Source organism: Lygodium microphyllum, chromosome 6 (assembly GCF_053477565.2).
Source record: "Lygodium microphyllum isolate KBCC chromosome 6, Lygodium_microphyllum_v1.1.10, whole genome shotgun sequence".
In the NCBI taxonomy this organism is placed as follows: Eukaryota; Viridiplantae; Streptophyta; class Polypodiopsida; order Schizaeales; family Lygodiaceae; genus Lygodium; species Lygodium microphyllum.
In genome coordinates, this window is record NC_141140.1 from 119,338,972 (window position 1) to 119,358,893 (window position 19,922).

Below are 19,922 nucleotides of genomic sequence, written 5' to 3' on the forward strand. Positions count from 1 at the left end.
CCATCAGAATAGGCGCCAGATGACTTTGAAGAAGAGGATGAGCTTCGATGCCATCTCTTTCTTTGTCTTGAAGTAGAATGGGACTGCCTCTTAGAAGTAGTTGGACTTCTTGATCGGCTCCTTTCATTGGTATGGCTTTGTCTCCTTGAAGTAGATGGGCTTCTTTCCTTGAATTCTTTGGGATTCTCAACTTTTTCTAGTTTGAGAAGTTGCTCACGAATTTGCTGATTCTCCTCTCTAAGACTTTGAATGGCTTGAAGGATAGCACTCGACTGATCCATTGAGACTCTTAAGAAAAAAAATATGCTCAAGCACTCAATGCAAGGGCTGAAAACAAACAAACTTATAATTGTAAGCACTACCAGTGTTGGGGGTGAGGACCGAGCCAAAGCTCTGATACCACTGTAAACGCCCCGAACAACGTAGTATGCTTAACAATTATGATATTCGCTTGTTTTCGAGATTTAATATGAAAGAGAATGAACACTTAAAGCTGAAAATGAAAAAATTACTCACAAAATTACAGCCATGAAAATGTAAAAGTAATGGAGACAAGATTGAGGGTTGAAGATGGGCAACCCCCCCCGAATGAATGTATTTTTGCTCAACCCAAGTCCCTTAGGGAAGAGCTCAATTACAATCAACCTGAGAGTGAGAAGAATTAATTCTCACTCTCACAAGATCATGCAAAGATGTACAAACACACATGCATTATCTATTATGCAATGATAATAACTGATTTCTTTACAGTATGAGAGAAGAAAAAGGGAAAATCAGCCTTTCTCCATCGTTGATGAGCAGTACATGGATAGGGCTTGCTTCTTGTTGCTAAAATGGAAGATAGAGCTTGAAAAGGAGGTGCTGTAATGAATTTACAGGCTTGCTGTCCTGTAAAACAGTAGTGATAGAAGAGGGAATATGGAGGAATTTGATAATGGAGAAGTGGGGGGGGGGATGATGATGGGGATGGATGGGGCTAGTTTCTGGCTATCTGTTGGGTGCTGTACATGAGTTTACAGCAAAGAAAAATGATGTTGAATGAAGAAAAACGAGCTCTTATTCATAGGAGAGGGGAGAGCTAGTACAAAAGGGGAAAGTGGAGTAGCACAAGACAAGTGTCCAGCCACATGTCATGAGATGTGACAAGTGGTGGGACACTTGGAAACTTGTGTGACAAGTGTCTTGACACTTGTCTCTTCTCTATAGCCTTCCTTTTTGGGTTGAATACTGTCAAGAATAGAAAGAACCAAATTTAGTAAGCACAGCCAGAGTACAAAACTTACTATTTTTAGAATGACATCTCTATTTTTTAGGACTAGCATTTTTAGGCTAATTCGAGGCTCCTAAAATTTAGGGATCTCCTAAAATTTAGGGACCCCCAATATGGGTGTCATATGAAAGCTTTTTTTGTGTACATCGCAAAAATGGTATCCGAATCTTCATGTGACTTTCCTATGCAAAGAAATGTGCATTTCAAGCTTTCAGCCCACACATGCACATTATACAAGCATTTCATGATCATGCCATCTTGTTGATTGTAACTATCTATTCTGGTGGATCTAGCCCACACTTCAAGGCATCAATCCTTTCTGTGTGAGAGTCTAACCCTGATATGCGTGAGTTCTAGTCACAGGCGCCCAATCGGGCCATATAGGTGGAAGTGTGAACTATCTTTTCTCTAACCCACCGCGTGGGTCCACCATAACCTGTGCCCACTCATCACTGGCCAGCTCCAATGCACTTTTCTTTATATCCAATTAATGCAAAGAAAATAAATTTAATAAATCATTATATAGACAAATTAATGAAAAAGGATACAAATTCTGTTTCTATAGAGTTGTGACAATAAGGGTCAAGGTTTGTTGGAAGGGGTGGAGGTAGGGTTCCTCTATGTAAGTGTTGAAATGACCTATTTTTTGGCTGATTTTTGTTGTTTTTGAGAGCTGAATGGTTGATTTTATAAGATGATCGATTGGTTTGAAAGTGGTTTGAGAGTGTTTTGGATAGGTTTGGAATGGTTTTATTAAGCTCATGATGTTTATTAGTAGAGATGTGAAGTTATGTTGATGTTCTGATATGTTCTATTTGGTCCTGATAGCTTCTGTTGAGCTTCTGTTTTGTTCTGTTTTCTCTCTGTATGGAAGGATGGAGTATTGATTGATAGGGTTTCAGATTGTTTGAAAGCTTATTGAGTGATTTTTGATGGTTTGGAATGGTTTTGGTATCAGTTATGTGGTTCTGATACTTTCTGTTCACCTTCTGTAACTCTCTGTTGAGCTTCTGTGAGCCTTTGTAGACCTTCTGTATGCCTCTGTATGTGTTCTGTTGGATGAGAGTGTAGCTTGGGAAAGTTTTCTAGTTTTGGAAAGAGATGAATACAAGTGCAAAAGAGCTAAAAGAAGTCAAAGAAGTAGCTGCTGAAGACTCAAGTAAAGACTGGAGTGAAGTGACAGTGGTGAGCTATGAAAAGACACTGTAGTGGCTCTGGTGCCTCTTCATATCAGACATACCTCTTGGGAGGTGCATCCACGACCTAAGAAGGATTATTGAGGGTGATTATTGAGTGATTGTAGTGAGGATATGATATACTATTGATAGAGAGAGAGAGAGAGAGAGAGAGTCGGAGATAATCAATTCTATCAAAACAGTGTAACTGTATGTGAGAGATTGAGAGAGAGAACTATGAAGATATTGAAGATAAATAATATGTGATGTATTTCCATTCAAAGTTGGTGTATTCCTTTGTGTTCTTTGTTCTATTGATAGATTTTGTGAAGATGTTAGAGAATATGGTTGATTCTATCAAATCCGTGGGAGAAATCTACTATGATGCTGCGTGAAAAATTGCTATTTTCTTTGTTTTGATGATCAAAAGAATGAAATAAAAGCTTGTTGATGTTACAAGATAGATTTTCTTGCAAGAGAATTCCCTTTTTCCTTGGTGTTCCTCTTGGGGCTCCACTCTACCATAGGGGTCAAGGTTTATTGGGGGGTGGGGATAGATATTTTTCTAAGACATAAGGTTTGGGAGGGCTACATTAAGGATTTTGGTGGGTTGAGCCTATGTTATGGGGCATTTGGGCCTAGGTCTTGTCATGAGAGAGAGAGAAAGAGAGAGAGAGAGAGAGAGAGAAGATAAAATTTAAAAGAGAGAGAGGGAGAAAATAAAAAAATGAAAATTAGGAGAAAGAGGAGGAGAAGAAAAAGGGGTGAAGAGAGAGAGAATAAAAAGAGAGAAAAAGATAGAAGAAGAAAAGAGAGAATTATATATAAGAAAAAGATAAAATTTACATACTTTAAGAGAGACTGAAGGAGGGAAAAGAAAGTGAAAGAAGGAGAAGAGAGAGAGAGAGAGAGAGAGAGAGAGAGAGAGAGAGAGAGAGAGAGCATGTAGAGAGAATTATAGAGAGAGGAAAGATCAAATTTTAAAAGAGAGAGAGAATAGAAAACAGAGGAGAAAGAGAGAAGGAAAAGAGAGAAGAAAAGTAAAAGTAAAAAAAAAAGAATGAATAGAGAGAAAGAAGAAAAAAATGAAAAAAGAGAAGGGAGAGAAGAAAAAGAGAGGAGAGAAGGGGAGGGGAGATAAAATAGGGGGGAAGAGAGAGAAGAAAAGTGGGGAGATAAAAAGAGAGAGAGAGAGAACCAAGAGAGGAGAAAAAATAAACTAAAATAAAAGTCAGAGAAATAGAGAGAAGAATTAGACATAGGGAATTTAGGGGAGAGAGAGAGAGAGTAAATAAAAAATTAGAAACAAAGATGGAAAAGAGCAAAGAGAAAGATGTGAAATAGATTGTTGAATGACAACTTTACTCTTCGCTACCCCAAAGTGGCTTCGCGTGCGCGAAACGCTAGTAGATATTATCCTTCCCAAAAGAAACCCTTTTTTGTTTTTGAATACCAAACCTTCTCCTTGTGCAACATTGGCTCGAGGGTTTTTTCCCTGGTTCGAGAATCACCCAAGCAAACTTTTACATCTTATTACTATATTATTTTCAATATAGGTTTGAAAAGCCCCGAACCTCCAGATGGCTTCCCGAACTTATCCTCTTTTTTAAACCTCAAATTTTCAATCAAAACCCCTCTCCTCCCCTCTTTCTCATGTGTAATCTCTCATTTTCTCTTTCCCCTTTCTTTTTTCATTAAAGCCTCTCCCCTTCCCCCTCATCTCCCTTTTTAAAATTAAAGCCCTCTCCCGTTTCTCTCACTTATAATCTCTCTCTTTCTTTTCCCCCTCCCATTTTTAATTAAATTCCTTCCTCCTCCCCCCTCTCTCATGTGTAAGGCCTAAGTTTTCTCTCTCTCTCTCTCTCTCCTTTAATTAAATCACACTTTTTTTAAAATCAAAAGTTTCTCTCTCTCTTTATCTTTCTTAGATTAAACTTTTAAAAAAACATAAAGAAGAGGAAATATAATAGTCTTTTATAAATTAAATATTTTTCTTCTCCCCCTTCCACCTCTCTCTTATGTGTAGGACTTAGGTTATCTCTCTCTCTCTTTTAGTTAGAATAAAGTTTTTAATTTAAACTTTCTTTTTAATTTAGAGAGAGAGAGAGAGAGAGAGAGAGAGAAAGAGAAATATACAAAAAGCAATAAAGAAAGAAGAGGAGAGAAAGGGAGGGAAAAGGGAATAAAGAGAAAGAGAATATTAGAGATAAGAAATATAAAATGAGAGAGAGAGAGAGAGAGAAGGAAAAAAAGAAAAGAGAGAGGAGAGAAAGACAAATTTAAAGAGAGAAAAAGAAAAAAAGAGGAGAGAGAGAGAGAGAGAAGAATAATAATAAAAAGAAAGAGGAAAAGAGAAAAAGAGATGAGGAAAATGAAAAAAAAGTCTTTTTTAAATTTAAATATTTTTTTTGAGAGAGAAAGAGAGAGAGGAAAGATAAAATTTAAAAGAGAGAGAAGGAAAGAAAAAAAAGAAAATCAAGAAAAAGGAAAGGAAAAAAAAAGGGTAGAGAGAGAGAGAGAGGAGAAAAAAAGAGAGAATATAAACATAAAGAGAGATTTATATATAAGGAAAAGATAAAATTTACATACTTTAAAAAAGATTGAGGGGGAAGGAAAGTGAAAGAAGAAGAAGAAGAAGAAGAAGAGAGAGAGAGAGAGAGAAAAATTAAAAAAAAAGAATGAAGAGAGAGAGAAGAAAAAAAGAAAGGAGAGAGAAGGAAAATAAAGTAGAGAGGGGGGAGAATAAAAGGAGAGAGAAAAGAAAAGCACAGAGAGATAGAGAGAGAAAAAGAACCATGAGAGAAAGAAAAATAAACTAAAATAGAAAGAAAAAAATCAGACATAAAAAATTTAAGGGGGAGGAGAGAGAGAGAGAAATAGTTTTGAATTTCCGTTGAAACATTTTTATTAACATGTTATTTTCATACTAACGAGACATTGTAGAATCGAAGGCTGACGCGACAACAAGACATATGCCAAACTTTCTTAAAAAACGCACCTCTCTTTATTCTCCTTGCAAGTTGCAACTTGCGAGTCTGACGGATTGTGTATTTTTTGTAGGCGGGCGACAAATACGTCATTCGCTGCGCCTCTGGACGTTGGCAAATTGCAAAGAGACGGGAAAGTTGAAACGATGTTGACGTGGACGGTGAGCGGGGGAAACACATCGAGGCGGATGTCTTTCGTCCGGACCAATTCGGTCAAAAATATGATGATCCTTGCAAGGTGTTATTGCTTACTACTGCTGGCGTTCTGACCTGGCGCCCCCCGCCCCCGGAAAGCCATGAGGTACGCGAGAGCAGCAAAATACGTGGAGAAGTTCAATACGTGCTGGCAGCATGTCGAGGGCTAGGCGCCGCTATCCGGGCCTGTTCATTTTATGGTTGTGAATTGGGACGGGTTTTGGGATTGGGACGAGCCGTGGAGGTCGTCTATATATCTGGCGACGAGGGAACGCAGAGTCGACACAGGCAGAGGGAGGGGCGGGGTTTGATTTTGTGCACAATATATAGCTGTTCAGGTTCTTTTGCGGCGGAGCAGATCCAGCTGGGATGAGAGGGCGGCGTATAGGGACGGGCTTCCTCGTCCTCTTCTGGCTGTACGTTGTGTGTCTGCTCTTGTGCATAAACTTGACATGGGCGACGCCCGCAGGTTCAGAGAATCAGAATCGGAATGCGAGAGAGGCCTACGACAGCATCATGATGCTGAATCAGCCCGATACCAAGCGGCGGCGCTCCGCTGGCGCTACGTCGACGTTGGGCCTGCGTGTGGGGGTGGAGGGGGGGCTGGCGCTGTGGCGGAAGGTGTCGGCGGCGGCAGGCGCGGCGGCAGCGGCAGCGGTGTCGAGCGCGGGCGGCATCGGGGGTGGGGGGCTGTACGTGCCCATCTTCAACCTGCTTCTGGGGATGGACTCGAAGACGGCGGCGGCACTGTCGAATTGCATGATAGTGGGGGGGGTGGTGGTGAACCTGGTGTGGTACGCGGTGCAGCAGCGGCCTGGCGGCGAGAAGCAGGGGGGGCGGGCGGTGAGGCCCCTCATCGATTACGACGTGGCGCTGGTGTGCCAGCCCAACGTGCTGCTGGGCATCAGCGCGGGCGTCATCCTCAACGTCATGTCCCCCACCTGGCTGGTCAACGCCCTCCTCGTCCTCACCCTCGCCTACATGACCCACCGCAGCTGCAACGGCGCCTTCCGCCGCTGGCGCCAGGAGTCCTCCGACTTCTCTGTCGGGCCGCCTTCCTCTTGCAACGGCGACTCCACCACCCCCGTCCTCGCCCTGGAAGCGCCCCTCCTCCCCCAGGCCGCCCACCACTCTCAATACCCGGCCCTCAAAATGGGTCTGCTCGCCCTCGTCTGGCTGCTCTTCCTCGTTATCCAGCTGGCTCGTGGCACCAGCGATGGTCAGGTCAGAGTCTCCTTTGTCGCCTAGTAAACCAACCTACACAATTCAATTTAGATTCTTTTTGGTTTTGCCGCCCTGAATCCTGAAATTTCAAATGCCACGTGGTCCTCCGTTCGTCCTCAGAATAGTTGAGGATAAACGTCCGACTCCCTTGCAGTGTGTGGCAAGTGCTAGTAGGCCACTTACTGTGTCACACGTTGAGGGCCGAGAGAGGGTTGGTAAGGTTAAACTTAGAGTTACCCGCTGGAGTTACTAGCCATGCACCTGACACGAGGCTGCTTCGTATGACTCACCATACAAGGAAAACCCTCTTCTTTCAAATAGGCGCACATGTGAGGAACGAATCTGTAATTCTCGGTCAAATGCCACATTTGTATATTTTCCTCACTAACGATGGTTACATCACGAAACACAATATCCCGATTCCCACTCACCATCTTGCGGCCCGCGGGCAACAATCCTCAAACGACGGAATGAGAAAATTCATGCTTCTCAAAGAGGCTTACCTTGACCACACTTCAGCCATTTGACAGCACGTGCACAAGTCAGCATTCCAATGCCCCCTAACCATTTAAGATTCCTACTTTTCCCTACTAGCATCAAGTGTGGTCAAACAAATGTTGGCCTTCATCTACCTTTTTTCAATCATTAGTCTCATTAGGAAGGTCAAACAAAGTCTGCTTCACCAAAACCCAATCCTTGATTCGTAGCATCAAACTAGAGTTTTGAGAAGCATGTAGCATCTTGATATGTATGTGCATTATAAAAACCTGTTGGCTTGTCTTTTTCTTATTGGCTTTTGAATTTGGTCCAAACCTATGAAGCTTTCATTGTTGTATGTTTGTAGGTTACTTTTATCTAAACTAACTTTTATACTCACCTCAAACTTTCAACGGGCTAGGCTTCTCTATCGTCGTCCTTTTCTCTCCAACATTGCTTACAAGGAAACCTATCCAATGTTCAACTATAAGAAATGTGTCTAATGTTATCCTTGTAATATGGTGTCCCAATAGGATAGGAGATATGTTCTAAAAGGGTTTCATACTAGGTAGTACTTGGAGCTTTCATGCGTTTTACAAGTCTTCTCCCTAGTTGAAAAAATTGGAACTTCCCTTGTCACTTTTGAATATTATCACTTGCAAGCTACAAATCTTCTATATGTTAATTGTGTGTGCTTATTGTGCCTCATTACGCAGGGTAGTTGAGATTAGTATTCTCATGGGAAGTTTCCACCTTCTCATAGTCACCACCTAGTCAGATAGTCATCAACTAGAGCCAATTACCCATCATCCATCTAGTTTCACCAACTAGCTACAAGAGGAAGCCAGTTGTGCATGTTAAGAGTAGGTCGTTCTAGATCTAGGAGTTCATGTTTTGGCCCACTAGAGTGCAAAACATCATTGATATTTTATTTGGCAAGGCACGCTAGATCTAGGAGTTCATGTTTTGGCCCACTAGAGTGGAAAAGATCATTGATATTTTATTTGGCAAGGCTCGGGTGTGAAGATGCCATGTCTTATAGAACAAACATCTAGATCAACCTATTGAACACAACATAGTATCCTTGAAGTGAATGACATTCTAAGTTATGTCGTACCAAGGATTCTGGGCTAAAAATGCATGGGTGATATTTAGGCTGCGGTTAGATTGGCCATGATAAAGTGATTTCTTCTCTATTTAGTGATGGTTGTTCAAAACTTATCATATCACTAGGCCTAGGCTCTCTGTCTTTCATTGTAAAGTGTCCACTTGTCACACATTGAAAGGCCGTTTTGTCTTTCGATCTCTAGCATCACTCGTAGTCTCCATGTCGAGCTACAATAAATTTCATGTACCTTTTATAGCTCTTACATGAAAAGCAAAGCAACCTTAGAGTTTAGGTGGGCGGTGTTCTATTTTACTAACTCTAATCTGGTCCTCTACCCTCCTAGCGAATACTTCTAAGTTCTACTTCTGCCTTAGGGAACGACGCTCGTCGCTTAGTTTTGGGTGAGCGATTAAGACTACTTTCCAAAATGATCTAACTGTTTATCTTGCTTGCGGGCTTTTGCAGAACGTATTCAACATAGAAACATGCGGGGCCACATACTGGCTGGTCACCGTATCGCAGGTACCCCTGGCCTTCATCCTCACCGCCTTAACACTCATTCATCTGCGCAAGTGTGGTGGAGACGACGACCCAGTGGTAAGTTTCGTGACATCGCTCGACACCAGACTTTACTAACACACAAGTGCTGCTTTCTGCGATTGGAATTCTGTACAGCATGGCAATTGGACAGGATCATTTGGTGCTCCGCAAGTCAGTGATGCAGGTAATAACCGACTGTATGATACCTCAAGGGACTATATTTTCGGTTGGGTCTTTTCAGGATGCAGAAGGCGATATTCTGAAGGCCAAGCCTGTAATGAGGTGGTTGCCATTGGGTGCACTCTTTGCGGGGATATTAGGAGGAATGCTGGGGCTAGGCGGGGGGATGATTATCAGCCCTCTTCTCTTAGAGATTGGGATGCATCCGCAGGTAACTTCTCGAAGCCGAGCTAAATCTGTGTGGTCTGGGTTAGTTTTTGGTGTCAGTCTGTTCAAGGCCAGTTTTTCATTGGGTGATGGGGAATGAAGTTGGGTGTGTTGGCTTGTATGGGGTGGGGCAGGTAACAGCTGCAACCTGCTCCTTCATGGTGTTCTTCTCTTCCTCTCTGTCGGTGGTCCAGTTCTGGCTGTTGGGCCGGATACCCATCGAATATGCAATTTTCTTTGCTACCCTGGCTTTGGTGTTCTCAGTGATCGGCCTGCAAGTCGTTCAGAGGGTGATCTCGAGGTATGGCAGAGTCTCCCTCATAGTCTTCTCTTTGGGGGCGGTCATGGGCATCAGTGCTGTCCTTATGGCCTTTTTCGGTTCCTTGGATATATGGGAGCAGATTCAACAGGGCTCTTACATGGGTTTCCGATCGCCCTGCTGACGGTCCATCACCAACACCAATGCCTCCCCGGACCCACATTTCACCCTCTACCTTGTCAATTCATTGAATACATACAATTCTTCCAAAGGAGAGCTCGAAAGACCTCGAAGGAGGTCGCGGATTTTAGTGGAAGGGGCTCATGAGCGTCTTCAGATGGAAAGCATTACTCTCGAGAGTGTAACTAATAACACATCAACACACAGTGCACACGTTCCCAAAATTGGACATCCATTTGCTCGTATTGACGAGAAGCAAACTAGTATAGGTACCATTACCAAATTACACTAGCAGTTCATTGACACATGCACGCGAGAGAGAGAGAGAGAGAGAGAGGGGTTGCACTAATGTCCTGGGAAGACATCTTTGGTTGTAGATAAAAACCTTTTAACTCCAAATTTTGGAGGGACTTTTTAGTCAAATTATATGTATTTGTTATTCTTACATTAATTTTTTTGTTAAAAGAAATTTTTAAACCTTCTAGTTTTAATTTTGAAGGTAGTTTTGAAAAATTTGTTACTTATTTTTTATTAAACCTTGATTTTTTGTGAATATTGGACCATTGAACACATCCTTGGCATGATTTTTAATGTGCTGTGCGTAAGAGAGAACAAATTCTTGCACAATTAAATAAAAAACCTTGTCTACAAATTGGTCTTTGTCTAATTTGACATTTCACATTGACACTAAACCTCAATCATTCATGAACATTGAACCTAGGCTGGAGTAAGAGCACTTCCTCACACACATCATAAGTTGTGTAGTGGGCTTCATAAACTTAGGATACATCCTTTGCACACTAGTCCACAAAGGAGTAGGGATCGAGTGAATTCAACCTATAGAGGTGGAAGTAAAGACTTTTGAATCGGTACCACATGTTCACTTAGTGAATATAGTGCACTATTTTGATATGTCACATAGATAAACATAAATAAATCAACTACATTACCTTTTACGGGGTTTAACAATGGTAAGTCTAGAATTATATTTAATGCTCATGTGACTTGTGAACTTGGAAGCTTCACTCATACATACTAGCCATCATTATCAACAAAAGCAAGCATGGCAAATGAAAGCGTCTTTACATAGTGAGTTATGGAACATGTAGTAAAATGAAGCACTTCGTATCAAAAAGATGCTTGAATTGATCCCTTCTCCTTTCCACACAAGAGAGTTTCATCTCTAGAAAAAGAAAGTGCAAGCTATTCACCTTGAAGCGAAGTGTGCAAGTTTATATCTTTTGTTTTTGCACAAAAGTCTGCAAACACACAAGCTTGGTAGAGAAAGGCCCGAGATTCCTTGAAATGCACCATGGAAGCACAAAAGAGTTTCATCTCCAAAAAAAGAGAGTGCAAGCTATTCACATTGAAATAAAGTATGCAAGTCTATAACATGTGTTTTTGCAAATGTTCACAAAATACACAAGCTTGGTAGAGAAAGGAGCAAGATTCCTTGAAATGCACTAGGGAAGCACAAATTTGTTGGGTCTATTGCTCTTTTTTCCCTCCATTGCTTCATGGGAAATAATATGTTAAGAAGTTAACGCTTATGAAAAGAGTGTTAAACCATGGTACTTGGGTTGGACAGTGAAATATCCCACGATTTTCCATATTTTCTCTAGGTAACCACAATAGGAAGCAATATACTAATGCCATTTCAGAGAGAGACATGCAACAACTATCGCCACCATTCATCTTTCTAACATATGGAGGGTCACTCTTTATCAACTTGAGGTAGCATCACTTTATTGCATAGTCAAAGTTCAATTATTATGCATGAACATGTATGCTACTATCACATGCATAAGTTGAGTTGCTTGTGGAATGGTCTCTAACCAAATTTTGAACCATAATGCTAAAGATCTTTATTTTATACCCAATCGTGCTCGTAGAAACAAAAATTATGTGCATATGCACAAGCACATGCCTTTAATAACTTAATACTAGTATTTAGTATGGCTTGAACATCATGGAAATTACAAATTTTTGGACTATTTATGAAAACCTCCAAGTTGGATATTGTAGGAGTCTTCTTTTAAGTTTTGCATAATTTTTCAACATGCTATAATTGTAGTGGCTCCACCTTTTCGAGCACAAAAGCTTTTCTTAAGAACTATACTTTTCTTGAATTTAAGATTTCACTTGGCATTAGACCTCAATTTTCATGAACATTAGTCACACGCATTTGCTTATAGTATTGTTCACCTTCCATTTCTAAGGCCTTGTGTAACACACTACTACCATTAACCATGTTCTTGAAAACTATTTGTTAAATAGTAGAAAATGTGTTCCAACTTATTCTCTTGTGATATCCATGAGGTGTGCATTGAGGCACAGCAATTCATGTGCATGGATTTTTCATAAGCAAAGTTTGCACTCCATTCTTGGTACTAAACAATTTGGTGTGCGTAATCTAGCTTTATCTAAAATTTTGATTGTGTAATGAAGGTCCTAGAATACCATAAAATCTAACTATGGAACAATGGAAAATGGAGAAATCACTGCATTAACCTATGCTGAAAACATGAATACAAGAAAGGATTCTTGGAACACACCCCAAGCTAGTGCCATGGAAACTCACCTCCATGTAGGTGAAGGACCTGAAAACTAATGTGACTACCAAGAAAACTTACATGACTAACATTTCCAAATCGCAAAAGGTCCCTCATTTTGGCTAGGGCTTCCTATTTATAGCAAACCCTAAGCCCTAATCCTTTAATATTATTACATAGGCTTTTAGCTTGTCATTGGCCTTATTTACTTCATTACAAACCCTCCCTGCTTCAATTAGCTTCGTCCTCAAAGCTGCAAATGGGAAGATACTACAATGGATGTAACATGAAAGTTCAAAGGCACAAGTTGAAGAAGAATCCATGGTCCAAGAAGTTCATGACTGTCTTCATGCTACTCATGCTGTCCAAGAAAGGGCTGTCATAGTAAAAGAGTCATAACTTCTGAAATATAGCTCCGAATCAAACAAATGAGGTGTCATTTTGAAGCATACACCTAGGAGCATCAGATCCAAGCATAAAATCTTGACTTTGATGACGTCAGACAATTTATTTTCATGACAGGAATTTAATACAGCAAGCTATTAAACAGTGAACTCATGCTTCTTCAACTATCTCTCCCATAAGCCAAATAAAAATCAATGAAGACAAGCTGTCAATCATATTTGTAGGTCAAAGGAATCAAATAGTCCAGCCATTCTTCCATAGCAATCCTCCCGGATCAAATGGGAATCCATCAAAGTGATCACATCATCATGAAAACAACTGCCAAGACTATCAATGACTATGCCCGGGTCAAATGGGAAAGAAGAATCATCCCAATGATCCCCCGGATCAAAAGGGTAATGAACATTCTCATAATCCGCCTCATAGTCATCATGGTCAAATGGATGTAAAGGAGCTTTATTATCCAACATGTACATATCCCAATCACCAATGGGCTGATATGCATCATCAATAGAATCACCATAGAAATCAAAATTTGCATAATCATATCCCTCTTGAAGGATAGAGGTCTCATGAAAATCCTCCTTATGTTGTATGATGTCCTTAGTAAGGTTCTCATGAAAGTCCTCTTCATTGTCCTCATATTCTTCAGCATTGTTCTCCATTTGCTCTTCTTCATTATCGTCATAACCATCTATGCTGCCCACATCTGCATGTACTTTAGGTGGCTCGCGTGGTACATAACCCATATGGTTGGATTGATAGTAAGTGTCATAGCTCTCATTCCCATAATGCTGTCCATAAAAATGATCATAACTACTACATTTGTCCATGTCATACTGGTCGTGATGACTGCATTCTCATAGACATTACCATAGGCATCTTTATAGGCATGTTGTCCAGAGTCATGTGGATGAAATCTTGCAGGAAAAACATTACCATAGGCATCTTTATAGGCATGTTGTCCAGAGTCATGTGGATGAAATCTTGCAAGAAAAACATTACCATAGGCATCTTGCAGGAAAAACATTACCATAGTCATGTGGATGAAATCTTGCAAGAAAAACATGGTAATCATGATGAGAAGGCTGATCAAATACATCATGTTGTTGTCCGAATGTATGTACATGCTTTTCATGAAGAAAAGAATCTTCACAAGCATTATATCCTTGCTTGAAGTAGCCATGATAGTCATTTCTTTGGTAAGGAATACATGCATGATATTCTTGATCAAAACTATCATAAGAAACATCATCTTGTTGCTGACTAAAATGATTTGAATGATACCCATTTTTCTCATCATGGCATGAAGTATAGCATCCATTTTGTTCAAGACATCTGCCAAAATGTTGCTCATATGAGGGAGAAGTGCTATATGGTTCATATGCTAAATTGCCATGAGATACATAGTCATTCACTGAAGTATCATGACATTGCTGACCATAGTTCTCACAAGTGGAAGGACTTGAGACATTGGAGATTGCTGTAGGTGGTAGCCATACATCAAAGAGAGTAATGAGTTTGTCAATGCCCATCTTCATTTCCCTAATATCATTTGCCACACTTGCCAAACTGTTCTTTGCATTGCTCTTTGTTGAAATTGAATTCCCTGCAACATACTCTTCTTCCACAAACTCCATTGATGCTTTATTGCTTCATGTATGGTTGATGGAAGGAAAAATCCTCTTCCATTTGATAAGAGACCTTGGATATTGGAAGTAGGAAATCCAATAATGGTTGAAGAGTTCAAGATTCAAGAGAAACTCAATGACTTCAGTGGAAATTGAAACCTATGTTGTCCATAAACTCCACAGGTCAAGATAGGTCCAAATCTCTCCAATGTCGGTTCAATCTTGTCCAAAGATTGAAGTCATGAGTATGAAGATACTCAAGTAGTGGTTTATCCTCAAAACCCCCTTGATTTGGATTGAAAAATCTGAGAAATGATTCATGCTTGGCAAGAGAACCAAACTGCCCAAGCATGGTAACATTCCATTTCACCACTATACTTGTAAGCCAAGTCTTGTTGAAATTTTGTGATTCTTTGATAAGAGTTTGACTATCTGATGATGTATGTTTCTTCAGTGTAGAGAGTAATCTCTTCAGCAAGTTGCTCAGGGGAAAAGGCTCATCAGTGATACTACTAAAAATCAGGCTTCCGTGAATCTAGATAGAAACATCTTCAATGTGAAACAATTGATTGGAAGAAATTTCGAGGATAAGGAAGTGCATAGGGACATGAAAATCGTGCCCTACAACATCGTCAACAATGATAGCAAGCCCTCTTCTCCGAATCTGGCTTGTCTTTGCCACCGCAGGTGCGTCAAATCGATCAACACATGGTGTTGCAATTCCTGCAGATGCTACTATGATGATGTAGCAAGGTTGATGATGGCTTCGACCTCATCACATAGCCCTTCAGGTGATCTGCACTCACTGGCTCCATAGACGAGCTTCTCCTATCTGTGGTTCAAATGATCAGATGATTCTACTTATATGTCATCTTGAATGATGATTCTGTTGATGCATCATCTTGGATTCTTGCATCTGTTGGAGCATTCACTGCATAATGCTGGTGCTTCGTATGATGATCCTCCAGATGTATTACCCTCGAAACAACGCTGTTTGGGCCTTGGAACTGTCCCAGAAGGCTTTCCAACCCCAATTTTATGGCAAGCTGATGCCTTTGACCTACCAAGTGCTACAGAATCAGATGTATCAACCCCCCAGGCTTCAAGAATTGCAGCTTAGGAACCAGGTGAAGGCGTTCGGCCACTTCCACAAGAGGTTTCATGATCGCCCTCGGCCATAATTCAAGGTTCCCTATGCACTTGGCGCTCCTCTCAATACAACCTCCTACTTGATGCACGCAAAAAAGTCGGGAGGCATTGCCTCTTTGGTCTCACCTAATCCTGTCACTCCTGTAGTGTTGCCTACACTTGTTCTGTTCCCTTTTCCTTTGGAGAGGGGGCTTGCACATGAGGCTAACAAGGAGTGGGGTGTAAATGGTTATGGATCTATGAATGGATTCATATGCCTTAGGTCTTCAGAAATCGATAGAGGAGACTACGACGATGAAAGTGGTAGTGATGTTGAGCAAGGTGTCCAATTTGTTTAGCAATTAGAGCAGAGACTCAATCATGAATTGAGCCACTTTGTGTTGACATATCCTTCAAACTCTCCTCAAGGTAATGGCCAAAATCTTGAGACTCGAATGGATGATCAAGATAGCCATATCGCACATCTGGAAGAGGAGAACATAGCTCTCATAGAGCGTCTGAATCTGATGCAACATGAGGTTGAAGAATTGTGCCACAGAATGCATTTTCAAGAAAGTGAACTGATCAACTGGAGATTGAGAGATAAGTATTGTGCACTCCTCCTTGGTTCTAGTGCTTCTCGAACTACTGTTTTCGGTTTACACAGAAACCTTTGGAGTTTGCATCGCCTGAAATGCAAATGGAAGTGGAGGCTGATAGTTACAGTCCTGCATTTGAGAGTGATCATTCCCAGTCCCAGCCATTCCTAGACAGCTACAAAGAAACATGGAAACTGCCCTATCCACCATGGAAGCTTCAAGAGAAGCTTGGAAAGTAAAAGGGAAACGCAGACTTGAACCTCAACAATGGGGTATTCTACCAATTGGAAATGAAGCCAATATTTCTTTTCTTCAAGTCTTTGAAGCATGAGAAGAGAGGAAGATGAAGCTTTCCACCATAGAAGCTCAAATGGAGCTTGAGAAGAAAGAAAGGATCCCTGCTTTGCAAAAAGTAGTGAGACTTTTAGTCTCCTCCAGTCTCTTGTAACCTTTCCTTTGTCCAAAAGCTCCCAAAATGGCCTTAGAATGACCACGACCTGCTAAAGTGGCCAAGAAACCTCCATCTTCTTCAAGTTGCCTGTCAAGATCCTCCAAGATAGTCACTGTTTTCTTAACAAGAAGCTTGTCTTGATGTGACAAGTCTTGTTACCAAGCTTCTAACTACAGTTCTCTGTCTTAGTTCCTGTAACTTGATGGTAACCATGCAAATGACTTCTGACAAGACCTAACCTATGCTTGAAAATGATCTAATGATACTGATTTAACCTGATAGCTCTGATACCAATGTAATGAAGGTTCTAGACTACCATAAAATCTAACTATGGAACAATGGAAAATGGAGAAATCACTGCATGGCAAAAGACCCCTCATTTTGGCTAGGGCTTCCTATTTATAGCAAACACTAAGCCTAATCCTCTAATATTATTACATAGGCTTTTAGCCTATCATTGGCCTTTTTTACTTCATTATAGATTGCATAACTAGGATCTATCCTTGATGAATTATACTATGGCATGAGCTTTTGTGACAAAGTTTTGAGTGCTAAAAACCACTACACAAATGACTACTTGGGCAAGCACCTAGGCAATAACATAAGAACTTGGAGGGTGCAGCAAAGGTCTTTAATGTGTGATAGTTTTAACTTTGTTTAAAGACAATTTGAATTTATGATGAAGGTATAACATTCATGCTTATTAGAAATTTAAACTTAACCTTTGCAAAGAGCCATGCATTGCTTTAGCCTCTCTCCCTTCTTGAAATGGAGCTTGGGAGATCAATTTGTGGAATTCATTTAAAATTAGAGGATTGATGTCTAATCTATCACCATTTAGGCAACCTAGTTGCATGCCATCTACTATTGCTTTATTTCCATGGCTTGCAAGCCTAAGTTCATTGCTCCACATATGCCATTTAGAACAACTTTGAGTTTAATGATCTAATGAAGGACATACCCAAAGCATAATTGAACCAATCTCCTCGAGTATTTTTTTGAAGTTCAGGAGTGGGATTATATAAGAGACACCATGAGAGCTTTGGTGGGGGGGTAGGAAATTGGGAGCCTTCAAGGTCATTCACAATCAATCCTTGTGAAATACAATCAAAGGATTTGAGCTTTATACATTATAGAATGTGCACACAACCATATTCCTCTTATTCTCTTTCAAACATTTATTCTAGTCCATGGTTATTGTACACTAGCTATATATTTAATCCTCTCAACCTCCGATTAGATGTTTCTTATCTACATTATTGCATTGTTTTATTATTGAAATAGATTGTAAACATGTAAAAAGTGTTATCTCCAATTAGATGTTTCTTATCTACATTATTGCATTGTTTTATTATTGAAATAGATTGTAAATGTGTAAAAAGTGTTATCTAAACAAATGTATGTCCATTATTGTTTACAAGTAGGGCAGCATACACATAGGTCTTGGGTTGCCCACCACCATGGTGTTAAAGAACTAATGAAAACCATGCTCTACATGGCAAGTACACCATCCTTTACACACAACGCTTAGCTTAGATTGTCTTTCGCTCTTTGATTAAAGATCATAGTCTAGATGGGAGGCCTTTCTTAGAAGAATAGGAGTCATAGTGATTTTTACCCAACTAATATAGAGTTATTTTAGTGCAAAATAAGATCTAAGTGTCCTAAGTATTGGTGTGTTTGGAAATCATGTGATTGAGGACAAGCAAGACAGTAGTTCCAACCTCACAATCTGCATTTTACCATATGTTCAAGACTTGGGTAATCTAATTCCTTTTTCTTTTTTTTTTTGCAAATGACTTTTTTGATGCTCTTATGCTCCACATCTATGCTAATATGAAAAATTGAAAAAGCAAAGGGCTTATGAATGATAATTTGGAGTTATAGGGCCTCAATAATGGCTTGGACATGGCCTTAATACAAACTTTAATTTTCTAAAGGGAACATAGCTCCCCTTTGTTCGAAGAAATGATTGATTTGGTGAAATGTCTAATTAAAGGTAATCTTTGGTGTTTTTCACTTGCAAATAGTAACACTAAGATTGGCTTCTTTACCATATACACAAAAATCCAAAAGGTGATGGAATACTTGGGAGGAAATATCATCATGGAGGATGATAAGTATCATAGTTACACGATTTATTTCAAATTAGTAGATACAAAAGAAGGGCATTAAAGGAATGATATTATAGACCATAGTAACCCCAATGCCATTGGAGTGACCTATGAATTGAAAAGCCTATTTAATTCAACCCATCCCATTAGTGTAGATAATCATCCTTCCTGTCATCAATACATTCACTTCACTAAGTATCTTGTGTAAGCATTGGAAACTCTCTTATTTATTTCAATTAATTGGAAGGGTACATGACAATATTTCTTAAAACCCTAATTATAGCCCTTCCTTAGAAGAGCGATTCCCCCTTCTTTGAAGGGTGTTGCAACCCTCATTTTTTGGTTTGATCTAGAGGGTGATTGGATCGTATAGGTAGGTGGTCTAATATGACTCACTTTGACCGTATTAATAAATTAATTAGCCTTTTGTAAGTACATGATGAAGTGTCAACTTCTAACTTCAAATACATAGTCATTCCCTCCTTTATAGTTTTTATATACTAGTGACTACAATCATCACTTCATAATGCAATTAACACATATCAATGTTGCATAGGTAGATACACAATATGATATGATTCAGAATGTTAATCCACTATAGATATGTTCAACATTGAGGGCCACAAGTTTTATACTAGGAGCCAAATGTGAATTATTTAACAATTATGTGTAACTATTTCCAATTAATGGCAAAGTCCTAGGTAGATTACAGCTTAGCCAAATAATCCAACATGCATGATGCCAAATGTCTAAATTCCAACCAACTGAATTGTGCTTGATCCTCGAACTTTGCCTATTAACTATTTGAGGATTTGAATCATTGAGAAGGGCATGTGTCACCTTTGTATAATAATTAAAAGTAAAAAACGTATTTTAAGTTCAAGAAAGTAACATATGTGGATGCTATTGGACACACAATTTTGGATACTTTTTGATGGTGATCTAGTTGACTTATGGCTCTTAGAGGGTACTTTTATTCCCTCCACCATAAAAAATAGTTATTTATTACTAGCTCCATGGCCTAAAAGAAAGAATTCTCAAGAAATGACAAGCTCAGATTTGTTGCATAATATGGACACCATCTCTTTAATTATGGAATTCTTTGTGTGAATGGCAAATACATGTTTTTAGCTTTGATGAATAGAATATGCTAGCATAATTGGTATTCTATTACAAACAATGACTCCAGTGCTTCAATATTGAGTTATGCTTGATCTGTGCCAATCACTCTTAGCGTAAC

At 39.8% G+C, this 19,922-nt stretch overlaps 1 protein-coding gene and 1 pseudogene across 2 annotated transcripts; both read left to right on the top strand.

Moving 5' to 3' along the window:
* Positions 1-5,640: 5,640 nt before the first annotated feature.
* Positions 5,641-10,247, top strand: LOC148035030 (sulfite exporter TauE/SafE family protein 2-like). Of its 2 annotated transcripts, XM_087679924.1 has the most exons (5): positions 5,641-6,851; positions 8,902-9,033; positions 9,218-9,367; positions 9,498-9,664; positions 9,765-10,247. In XM_087679924.1, exons 1-5 carry the CDS (start codon positions 5,997-5,999, stop codon positions 9,871-9,873), a joined length of 1,413 nt encoding a protein of 470 aa, XP_087536050.1. In that variant the 5' UTR covers positions 5,641-5,996; the 3' UTR covers positions 9,874-10,247. The 2 variants fall into 2 exon arrangements, with proteins under 2 accessions (XP_087536050.1, XP_087536049.1); XM_087679923.1 differs by having other exon boundaries at positions 5,645-6,851; positions 9,498-9,937.
* A 5,081-nt stretch (positions 10,248-15,328) lies between these two features.
* On the top strand, positions 15,329-16,288 carry LOC148035031 (uncharacterized; annotated as a pseudogene).
* The last annotated feature ends 3,634 nt before the right edge of the window (positions 16,289-19,922 follow it).